This window comes from Prunus mume, linkage group LG2 (genome assembly GCF_029339155.1).
Source record: "Prunus mume cultivar Tortuosa linkage group LG2, ASM2933915v1, whole genome shotgun sequence".
In the NCBI taxonomy this organism is placed as follows: domain Eukaryota; kingdom Viridiplantae; phylum Streptophyta; class Magnoliopsida; order Rosales; family Rosaceae; genus Prunus; species Prunus mume.
The window spans coordinates 35,352,698-35,365,007 of NC_142699.1; the positions used below are offsets into that span (position 1 = coordinate 35,352,698).

General features: G+C 36.9%; 1 protein-coding gene across 1 annotated transcript; it reads left to right on the forward strand.

The window, feature by feature from the left end:
• Nucleotides 1–7,989: 7,989 nt before the first annotated feature.
• On the forward strand, nt 7,990–8,869 carry LOC148920154 (major strawberry allergen Fra a 1-3-like). Its single transcript, XM_089047613.1, has 2 exons — nt 7,990–8,281; nt 8,403–8,869. Exons 1-2 carry the CDS (start codon nt 8,098–8,100, stop codon nt 8,696–8,698), a joined length of 480 nt encoding a protein of 159 aa, XP_088903739.1. The 5' UTR covers nt 7,990–8,097; the 3' UTR covers nt 8,699–8,869.
• The last annotated feature ends 3,441 nt before the right edge of the window (nt 8,870–12,310 follow it).

Consider the following 12,310-nt stretch of genomic DNA (forward strand, 5'->3'; position numbering starts at 1 on the left):
TCAGCCATAGAAGTTGGGGCAATAGCCACATGAGCTTTTATCCAGTTGTTCCTTTTTAAACGCCTCCACTCCTTCTCCCTATCTAGGTACCCCATGCAATGCCCAGCAAGTGTCGATAGTATGTCTCTTTTCACCACAGTGATCACACTTCAGTTTGTCTTTTACTGTAGAAGTCAGGCGACGAGGTGGAGCAGAGAAAAGCTAGACCTTGTACGTGAGAAACCAAAGCAGTGTTTTTAGAAGCAAACATAACAAGGTTCCCAATCTTGGTGCCGGATCTAAGCATAGTAATCTGGGTTGAGCCTCTCGATGAACCATAAAAAATACATTTTCGATACTTAGAACTTTATCACTTCGTAGAATATCACTGCATCAAGGCCAACCAAAAAATCATACACACGATCTGCCATAACAGTAGCCTAAAAAGTCTTCATATCATCAAGACACTTCATCCAAAAGGACGTCTCTTGTCCAATTCAAGCCAGATTGCCTTAAGTTCGGCAAAATATGTAGAGACAGGACGACCCTCTTGCTTGAGACGGGTAGCCTAGCATCGCAGTTCATAGAGCTGGGATATGTCAGAGCCATCATAAAATATTTGATTAACATCATCCTAAATTTCCTTAGCAGTAGGTAGAGTATGAAACATATTCAACAAACTGGGTTCCATAGTTCGCAACATCCAACTTTTCACAACAGCATCAGCAATTTTCCACTTCCCAAATTTCGGGTCTTTGGAATCAGGGGCCTTAGTGTCGCCAGTCAAGTAACCCAATTTGCCTTGTGTAGTAGCATGAAGTTCGATCATCGAAGCCCATATCTCATAGTTGGATCCATTCAATTTGAATCTCATAGATAGGTTGGTGGACGATTCGGTATGAACCGTCACAATAAGAGTAGAAGAAGAAGAGTCCGTGACATCTGACATGGTGATAGATAACGGCGGCTGCAAAAGATTAGGTGATGACGACGACATTAAGAGATATAAGACGACACAGCTTAGGTGTATAGGCTAGGTGCAGTGGAAATAGGTATTTTTAGGATTAGGGTTTTGATGTTGTAGAGACGGATTGGAACCCGCTTTGATACCAACTCAAAATAATAATTAGGGTTTAAAACTGATATGTTTATTCTTCTCTCATAGAAGAATATATATATACTACACACAGAGTGGTTACAAATAGGAAATATGTACAAAATCTTCTAATTCTACTCAAATTAGATATATAATTACAATAAAATATAAATTATATTCCTAATAGGAATGTTGACTCACGCCAACAATTCTTACACTAGCTGAAATCAAATGGGACGGTGCCCAATGTTGATAAAAAGTTAGTAAATTTAGGTTTTAGCACAAAAAAAAAATTTCACTTTTAGAAAAAGCCAAAGCTTTTTCAAAAAAGATAGAAAAACCTCTCAACTTTCAAATCAAAGACATGCAAATGTAAAGGATTCCTTAGGAAATCCAAAAATAAATAAGGGCAATTTTGTCCATTTTGGCTTCTTTTACAAAATTTCTATCTCCTTTGTGTTTTTCCAAAGTCTCCCAAAAGTTGGAGGCAGGAACTTTCTAAAGAAGTAAATTCCAAATTTCACAATATGATTGTCCCTACCGCACAAATAGTATGCACTTCTAGAACTTCAAATTAGGATGACTTGACTTGCATTTCAACATGGGCAGCCCATAATTTTCATTTGCATTTCAAGAGTCCCACATGTGGAAACACAAGAGACATCCACATTACATTGTATGGTCAGATATCATCTAGTCTTAATTGCTGCAGCTCAAGTGGGTTTCGAATTTCTATTTCTTATTGAAAAGCATTCTCATTTCTTTGAAAACTTCCTCTCTTGGGTTCTCATGTAAGAAGGTTTATTACATTAAACCTACTAAAGTGATCTTCTAATCAAATTAGGATTACAAAGACTTATTGTTTATTAGGAACTCAAAACCTATCTCGATTAGGCAAGCCTCAAACAGTGTTCAATAAGGATAATGAAGGCTTAAGGGTTCCTAGTTCTACAAGGATTGAAATGGATTAAATCCTATAGCATGAAGGATATCTCTAAGTGTTTCTTGATGGGCAAGACACTTAGAGAGATGCATATAAATAGAAGGCCCCTCCTAGATCCGAATAACACAACACACTAAACAGAAATTCACCCATCGAGTTATAGCTATAAGGATCGGATTCTCGTGAGAAGAACTTCTATTCCTTACTGCCAATCCGTTCCAGATCATCCAGTCCTTGCGCGCACCATGTCGACTCAGTTAGTGTTAAACATGTTATGGCTTTGAGGAATTAACATGTGGTATCGAGCTTAAGTTATATCATGTTATACCTAACAAACTCGTGCAGAAAATTGAGAATAAATAATTTCAAGTTATAAAGTATGAACATGATAACGGTATAAAGTATGAACTTTATCATGTTCTTAAAGTTTTACAGATCATTGCTTACAGTTCTTGTGCCGTGATTGAGTAAGCCAAAGCGACTCAACCATTGCATGATCACTATATTCAAGGTTTATGATCAGAATTTGCACCATGATGCAAAACATGTCGAAAGGCTTTCATGTCCAAAGATGTCAGCAATTTGATATGTCTTGCATCATGGTGGATCGACATGGAACATGGATAGATATGGATTAGTGAAAGGTTTTCTTCTGTCTAAAGATGTAGAAGATCTTTTGCTTAGAAATCCACATCTACTCGTTTTCCAGTGTCAATAAGCATGCTTGAATCATTGTCCAAAGATGTGATTAAGTATGTTTGATTAAAGTTCTGGGGAAATTTATATATAAAGTGCTTATCTTGTTTTAAACATGTACAGTCAATCATAACTCGATTCGAACTCTCACTGGCTCAAATTATAAGAAATGGAGAGAAGATGTGGAAATTGCTCTTGGACTTCTGGATTATGAGATGGTTCTTACTGATGAAGCTCTATCAAGACCTGCGATTGATGCATCTGCTGAGACTAAGACTAAATATGCAAAGTGGATTAAGGCCAACAAAATGGCAATTCTGATCATGAGGAGGTCTATTTCAGAAGAGGTCAGAGGCAGTATTATTGAAACTGAGAGTGCTAAGCTATTCATGGAAGCTATTGCAGAAAACTTCCAAGGATCCAAGAAAGCTGAAATTGGTTCACTCATGAGCCAGCTGATGATATGAAATACAATGGAGAAGGCTGCATAAGAACTCATATTCTGAACATGGTTGAGATAGGAAACAAGCTGAAGGCTCTAAAAGTCCATGTGGATGAAACCATGATGGTGCACTTTGCTATTAATTCTCTACCTAGCAATTTTAGACAACTGAAAACTACTTATATTGCTCAGAAGGAGATATGGTTTGCTGATTTGATAGGTATATGTGTGCAGGAAGAACAAAGTATCGAAAGGACAAAGGAAAAGAACAAGTGTATTTGGTGCAGGATACTAAGTTTAAACCAAAGGAATGGACCAAAAACAAGAACACAGATAAGCAAAAGGAAAGATGAGTGCAAAGGGCACGGGTCCAGTAGGTTTGAAGTGTTTCTTCTGCAAGAAATTTGGACATTTAAAGAGAGATTGCAGAAGATACAAGCGCTGGTTGGACAAACAAAAGGGAAAAGGTAAGCATGAAAATGTCTCTGTGATTTATGAATCTAATACAGTTGAAGTTTTATCTAATTCATGGTGGTTAGACAGTGGTGCAAGCAGTTCATGTGACTAACTCTTTGCAGATTCAAAACAAAGAGGGTGCCAAACAAGGATGACTTGAAGGTGTTCGTGGGAAATGGAGAAAGAGTTAGAGTAGATTTTGTTGGTTTAGCTAGTCTTGAGTTGGATTCAGGTTTTATTTTGGAATTAGTTGATGTCGTTTATGTTCCTTCTATGACAAGGAATTTGTTATCAGTTAGCAAGCTTGTAAAATCAAACTTACACTTGAGTTTGATGAGTCTGGTTTCTCCATTTTCAAAATAAAAGTTTTATTGGTAATGGATTATTGATTGATGGAATGTTTCGTTTGAACTGCAAATTACCAAATCAAAGTACAGAGATGATAAATGTGTTAAGTTCAAATTGTAATGCGAATCTTTCACACTATGGCATAAGAGACTTGGACATGTCTCAAAGAAAGAAAGAATCTCCTATGCAAAGAATCAATTCTCCCACCACTTAATCACCATGAACAAGATAAAACATGCATTGAATGTGCAAAAGGAAAGCTAACAAATCTCAGAAAGAAAGGGGCAATAAGAAGTGAGAAACTACTTGAGATAATACACAGATATCTGCGGACCTTTTCCAGCTTAATACACATGATGATTTTGTTATTTTATTACTTTTACAGATGATTTTTCAAGATATGGATATGTGTATCTGATAACAGAAAAATCCAAAGCATTGGAAATGTTTAAAATCTACAAGGCAGAAGTGGAAAACCAGCTGGATTCTAAGATAAAAGTTGTAAGATCAGATAGGGGTGGAGAGTTCTATGGCAAGTTCACGGAAAAGGAAGAAATCCAGGACCTTTGCAAACTTCCTACGAAGAGGGCATTGTTGCACAATATACAAATCCTGGAACACCACAGCAGAATGGTGTTTCAGAAAGAAGAAATAGAACCTTAATAGAGATGGTGAGAAGCATGATGTGTTGTGCAAAGCTTCCTACTTTTCTATGGGGAGAAGCTTTAAAAACTGCAAACTACCTTGCCAACAGAATTCCCACCAAAGCTTACAAACAACATACCCTACGAAATCTGGTGTAAAAGAAAGCCTAGCTTGGCTCATCTAAGGACCTGGGGATGCAAGGCAGAGGCAAAGCTGTACAATCCTATGCAGAAGAAACTTGATTCCAAAACAGTGAGCTGTTTCTTCATAGGATATCCAGATAGGACAAAAGGTTATAGGTTTTATTGTCCTAAAAATAACACTAGATTTGTGGAAACACAGAGAGCAATTTTTATTGAAGAAGAGGAGGAAGGATTAGATGAAATAGATTTTGTTTTTGATGAAGTTTTGAAGAAAACCAGCCAGAACTCTCCGGCCAGAATCGGCTCACAGCCAGAATCGCTCCAGCTTTTACACTCAGAGATCACAGAGACCTAAAAGGCCAGCCTTGTCAAATGACTACTTTGTTTACCTGCAGAATCAGAGCATGACATCAATACTGAGGAAGACCACTGCAACTTTCAAGCAGGCCATGAAAGTGACAAAAGTTCACGTGGTCTGCAGCCATGGAATCGAACTAGAATCAATGAGCAAAAATGGAGTATGGAAACTAGTTAATTTGCCATTAGGATGCAAACCTATAAGATGCAAGTGGGTTTATAAAACCAAAAGGAATGCACAAGGACAAATAGACAGGTATAAAGCGATTAGTGGCAAAAGGTTACACACAAGAAGAGGGAGTTGATTACAATGAAACTTTCTCCCCTGTATCAACTAAAGATTCATTTAGAGTCATAATGGCTTTGGTTGCTCATTTTGATCTGCATCTTCATCAGATGGACGTTAAGACAGACTTTCCTAAATGGAGAACTGATTGAAGAAATATATATGAAACAGCCGGATGGTTTTGGCTCAAAAGGGGAAGAGAATTTAGTGTGCAAGCTGCAGAAATCAATATATGGTCTAAAACAGGCATCAAGACAATGGTATCTCAAGTTTGATGAAGTTGTTAAGTCCCAAGGCTTCATTGATAATCCATTGGATGAATGCATCTATATGAAATTCAATGGAAGGAATTTCATCCTCATGCTGCTATATGTGGATGACATTCTGCTAGCAAGTAGCAATCATCCATGTTACATGACACTAAAAGGATGCTGTCCGATCACTTTGATATGAGTGATTTGGGAGAGGCAAACTATGTTCTTGGAATAGAAATCAGCAGGGACAGAGAAAGGAAAATGATCGGCTTATGTCAGAAGGCATATATTGAGAAAGTGCTTAGAAGGTTCAACATGGGAAACTGTACAGGATGTGCTGTTCCCTTCTCAAAAGGGGATAAATTGAGCAGTGAACAATCTCCTAAAACTGAGCAAGAGAGATTAGAGATGAAGGACAAGCCCTATGCATCACTAGTAGGAAGCTTGATGTATGCACAAGTCTGCACTAGACCAGACTTGGCATTCTGCATAAGTGTTCTTGGCGATTTCAGTAGTCCAGCCAAGCACATTGGATTGCAGGCAAGAAAGTATTAAGGTATTTGCAGAGAACTAAAGAGTACAAATTGGTCTATAGAAAGGTTGAAAATTTGCAGCTGGAAGGATATGCAGACGCAGACTTTGCAGGATGCCAAGATACTAAGAAATGCACATCAGAGTTGTTTTTCTATTTGCAGTGCTGCAGTGGCATGGAAGAGCATGAAGCAGATGTGTCAACCTCCACTATGCAAGCAATTCTTAGCAGTTTATGAAGTTACTTCAATGGCAATGTGGCTTAAAAATTTCATGTCTATGCTAAGAATTGTGGATTCAATACGAAACCGATTCAGTTATGGAATGACAATACTGCAGATATTTTGCACAAGGAAATAAGAGATCAAGTGGAATGAGGCATTTGCATTTAAAGTTCTTATCTGCGAAGGAAAAGATTCGAGATGGAGAGACTGCTCTAAGTCACATTGGCACAGATTTTATGATTGCGATCCTTTGAATAAAGGGTTGCCTAATCATGTTTTTCACGCATGTGGCAAGCATGGGATTGCAATTCAGTTTTGATGCCTAAAGTCGGGGAGTCGTGGGAGCTAGAGTTCTTACAGTTATGTTTTAATTCTGATTTTGTTAACTAGTTTTATCTAGACAGTTTTATTTTGCAGATTTAATTGAATTACTTTTATACAATGTTCCATTTGCTATTTATGGATGACAAATAGAACAAAGGCCAAATCTGTAATCATGTCGACATTATGTTTATTTGAATCTATGAATGAGTCATTAAAGATTGTTAAAACCTTGGTAGTTTTGAAGGGTGGGCAAAGAACTGTTCAGTTTTGTCACACATACAAAAACCAAAACAGTTCTTGTTTTTCAATCCAGTTGGAAGCCTTATGTGTTTTGCAGATTCATGTATGTGATTATAAAAGTCTTGGATGTTATATATCCATGTACTTCGATAGTCCTTTATGAATTTTTCAAAATGACAGTGGCTTGATAAAAGGAACAAGAGAATTTTGAGTTCCACATGGCCATTAAGTAATGAACAATAAGTCTAAATTAATTATTTGATCAAGTGGGAGAATGTAAGAAGGTTTATTACATTAAACCTACTAAAGTGATCTTCTAATCAAATTAGGATTACAAAGACTTATTGTTTATTAGAACTCAAAACCTATCTCGATTAGGCAAGCCTCAAACAAGGTTCAATAAGGATAATGAAGGCTTAAGGGTTCCTAGTTCTACAAGGATTGAAATGGATTAAATCCTATAGCATGAAGGATATCTCTAAGTGTTTCTTGATGGGCAAGACACTTAGAGAGATGCATATAAATAGAAGGCTCCCTCCTAGATCCGAATAACACAACACAGCTAAACAGAAATTCACCCATCAGAGTTATAGCTATAAGGATCGGATTCTCGGAGAAGAACTTCTATTCCTTGCACTGCCAATCCGCTCCAGCATCATCCAGTCCTTGCGCCAGCACCATGTCAGACTCAGGTTAATGTTAAACATGTTATGGCTTTGAGGAATTAACATCTCATACATATGAAATCACAGAAACCGTCAATTTGTTGCAATGTGAGAAAATATAGTCCTCCAAAGCACTCATTGAACATTGCGCAAGAAATAATTGAGGTTAGTCCACCTCGTGAATTTAAACATTTGGCAATTTTAAATTCAATTTGCAGATGGTCCTTCCCTTGACTAAATTACAAAATTCATTGTACAAAAGTAATAGCTTCCACGTCACAATGAATACAACCAATTAAACAATTACCAACTTGCATAAACCTTTTGATCACTTGGTTCCTATAAATACCATACCTCCTCCTCTCTTCTTCACAACCCAAAATCTCCCATTTGCATCATCTTTCTTAGTCTGCCCTCTTTATCAATTACTTTTTTTTTTCTCACTTTCCAAACACATTTTACACAATCATGGGTGTGTTCACATACGAAACCGAGATCAACTCTGTCATCCCCCCTGCTAGGTTGTTCAAAGCCTTTGTTCTTGATGCTGACAACCTCGTCCCAAAAATTGCACCACAGGCAGTTAAGAGCACTGAGATCCTTGAAGGAGATGGAGGCGTTGGAACCATCAAGAAAATTAACTTTGGTGAAGGTAAGTTTAGATTTTTTTCTTCTTCTGGTTTGTTATTTTAACGTTACAGAAATATTGTTTTGGGGTCATCTTATCTCATAACAGAAAGATTCATCTGGTATATATGTATATATTTGTGCAGGTAGCACTTACAGCTATGTGAAGCACAGAATTGATGGGATTGACAAAGAGAACTTCGTGTACCAGTACAGTGTGATCGAAGGAGATGCAATCTCTGAGACAATTGAGAAGATCTCCTATGAGACTAAGTTGGTGGCATCTGGCAGTGGTTCTGTCGTCAAGAGCACCAGCCACTACCACACCAAGGGAGATTTTGAGATCAAGGAAGAGCATGTCAAGGCTGGCAAAGAGAAGGCCTCTCATCTCTTCAAGCTCATTGAGAACTACCTCTTGGAACACCATGATGCCTACAACTAAATATTCATAGCTTTATTACTTGGTGATATTCAATCTTATGTCCTCTTTGGCATCAAATAATGGTGTGGTTTTTTTTTGTCTTCATTTCTTTCAAAAACCGTGTTTGGGCTTGTGCTTGGAGCTTTGGTTTGAAGAGTGATTAATACTATATTTTCTTTCGTTTCCAATGAATATGATGATATTTGCAAGCTCTTTTCTTGTAACATTGTAATGCATAATGTCAACATATCATATTTGAAGCGGCATGTGTCAATTACCAACGATCATAATAATTGGAATAACAATCGGACCTCATATGCGACATAATACGGTCAATTAATGGGATGAAAGAATATCATTTCGTTTTTCCTTAAACCATTTGAGAATTCATACTATAGATACCGATGCCCCATGTAAGGGATTTTGTAGCTCAAGTGGTTAAGAGCATTGTGCACAAGGTCCTAGATTCAATTCCTCCTCCCCTATTATAACTTGTATAAAAAATTAGAAAAATTAATACCGATTACCCATGATGTTGATATCAAACTTAGATAATGATCAAACATAGAATGAAATGTGGAGGAAGATAAGAGAATTGATAGATTAAGGGGTGAAAGGTATGTTATGTAAACTGCAACACAAATTTATAATTGTTCTTTGGATGTCGCCCTTGTAAACAGGAGCTCCAAGTCGAAGTGATTGAACCTGCAAAACATAATTGGCAAAGGAAAGGTAAAACTTTTCACTATTTAGCGAAAGTAGAAGAGCCGAAAAAAGTAATCTTATTTAGAGTATGAGGCACAGCCTACCTCAACACATCATGGTAAGCAAGAGAGCTATTGCATTTGGCTTCTGAATATATATAGCCGCGCGGCTATACCTAAATAAATTCGAATATATTTAAAGAGTATAGCCGAATATTCGAAAAAATTTAAATATTATAGCCGGGTGGCTATACTATAAAAGTTTAGCCGCACGGCTAAACTCTGTAATATTGGAAATGACTTTTGCAGGCCTACGATTGAGGCCAACTCGAAGCCGCGCGGCACCCTGTTCTTGATCTCGCGATCGACGGCGCCGATGTGTTCGCTGTGGAGCTGTTGTTTATTGGTCTGTTTCTCACCTTGTATGAATTTTTTGGGATTTCGAATTCGATTGGCTGTGCTTTGAAAGCAAATAGAATTTCATAAGCATGCTGCAAAACAAGGATTGCTCAGTTTTTAAAATACAAGTGTAGCTATTCTTGATTTTGTGATGGCTTCTGATATTTAGCTATGTTTTTAGCTTTCATGTAAGAGATCAACGATTGGGTTAGTCTGAATTTGTGCAGAAATGGTGTGTGAGGAAGGGAGAAATTGATTAAAAAGGTCTGTTGGCTTGGGTCTGGGTCTTGGTTTACAGGTTGGGTGTACGGTCTGTTGGCAAAGCTTGTCGGGGTTTGGGTGGGGAGGAATCGGAGAGACAGTGCAGAGGGCTTTGGTAGGAATGAGCATTTTATATATATATATATATATTTATTTGTTATTTTTTGTTATTTTCTCTTTTTGAAAATGAAATTACGAATTCACCCCTATTATTGACTGAAATTTGGACTGACATCCAAAAAATTGATGGCAAGTCACCAATTGACTATTTTTATAAAATTTAAGTCCTTAATTTACCTATAAAAAAACTTAAGGGATAAATTGACAATTATGGTATAGTTCAGAGAGCAAAACTGCACTTTAGCCAAAATAAATTGTAAAATTCTAGTATGCTCCTCTATGTACATTGTCAATTCTGATTGCCGTGTAATGCAAGGGCAAGGGGCAAGGGGCTAGGTGCTGTTTTAGCCCCTCATAAAGGTACTATTCACAAAATTTAGCCTCTCAAATTTTTTATGGTTCTAGTGGTGGTGAGAGGCTAGGAGTTAAAATTCAAAACTTGTTATTTTAGTTTATTATTATTTTATTTGTGATAAAAATCAAAGCATAAAGAGGTGATGAACAAATGGTTAGGTTTTTTTTTATAGAGTTATGAGGAAAAATCTCATCTCATTTTATACTTGTATAACTTCGACAACAAGAAGATTTTCATAAAATTTCAATTACATAAATAGATAACATTCAAAACCTAAGAAAAAGAACACAACAATTTATTTTTGGAAATGTAAAAAACAACTATCGAGGAGGGGTGAACCAAGCACGATGATCATGGGTATAATACCTACCATCGTGATCCTCATGCGAGCCACCACCAACACCACTCCCTTGCCTGTCCATTATAGCTCGTTGTCTTTTCTTCCAATACTCCTTTTTTATTTGGAGTCATTTCACTAGTGTCTTTCTCCATAATTCTATCCTCTCTTTCTATCTTTCTTTCTCATTCTTTCCGCAATGTCAATTGTTGTTGAAACTCCATCATCTTTGCATAATCTGCATCCCTTTTTCTCCCTTAGCTCCGCCGCTTTTAAGTTTTGCATAGCAATGGTCTCCATGGCCACACAAAGTCGATTATTTTGAGGGTCATGCTTCTTCCCCTTTCTCTGAGCTTCTTTTGACTTCTTCCTTCCCTGCAACCTTGGGAAGGGACCTACGGTTTCCTCTTTCATTGCTCATCTTTGTCTTGATTCAAATCAATCGGAGATTCAAGTGGTGACAATTGAACGGGTGAAGGTTGACTTACACTGCTCACGTTCGCGGTGGATCTTTGAACATCTCAGAATGCTTGCATATCTCCCAAAAATGGTGAAAGATAAAATTGGATTTTGTATCTTGTGTGTAATACACTTCCGCTTGTATTCTCTATACATATGTTGAACGAAATAAATTAATCATTTAAAGAAAAAAATATTATTATGAATATGAAATGCATGAAATTAATAAACACAATGCTTATACTAGAAATTCTCACCTCATCCATGAGATTGGAATCACTACGATAATTATCCGATGCTTTCATCAAACAAGCGTGCCACTTTGTGAGTGCGAGTCTTAATTTTTTCCACCTATTTGATAATGCTTGTATTGTTCAAATATCTTCAAAAGGTGATGAACAAATGTTTAGGTTTTTATAGAGTTGTGAGGGAAAAAAAAGAGAGAGAAAAAAAGGCTAAAGAGCCGTTGGAAGTGCATAAAAGGGGATTAATCCCACCTTTTGGGTGTGGGGACATCTCGTTGTATTTATCAACAAAAAAATATTTCATATATGACACGTGTACATTGATAAGCATTTAACAAGATTTCTTATAAGATTTTGTGTCCATGTGGCACGCCTTATCCTGAAAGAATCTTAATAATTTTTCAGATATTATTTTCGAGTGACATGTGTCGATCCGAGACATTTTTCAAAGTGTGAATAACATTTTTCAAAGAGAATAAATTTGTAGGAAATTTTTGGATGAAATGAGTATGAAAAATATTTTTTTGAGGACTTTTCCTATTGAGAGGGGTGATAACATACTAAACTTACACACACTATAGGAATGCTAGGACTCGAACTCAGGACCTCGTCTAAGGGAGTAAATACTCTAAAACACTACACTAGTGAGTCCTTTGTGAGTATGGAAAATATTTGACAAAAAAAAAGTGTGGAAAGTTGTGAATAAGTAGAGAATGTGATAGCATTTGTAAGAAATGTGGAATTAAATGAGTG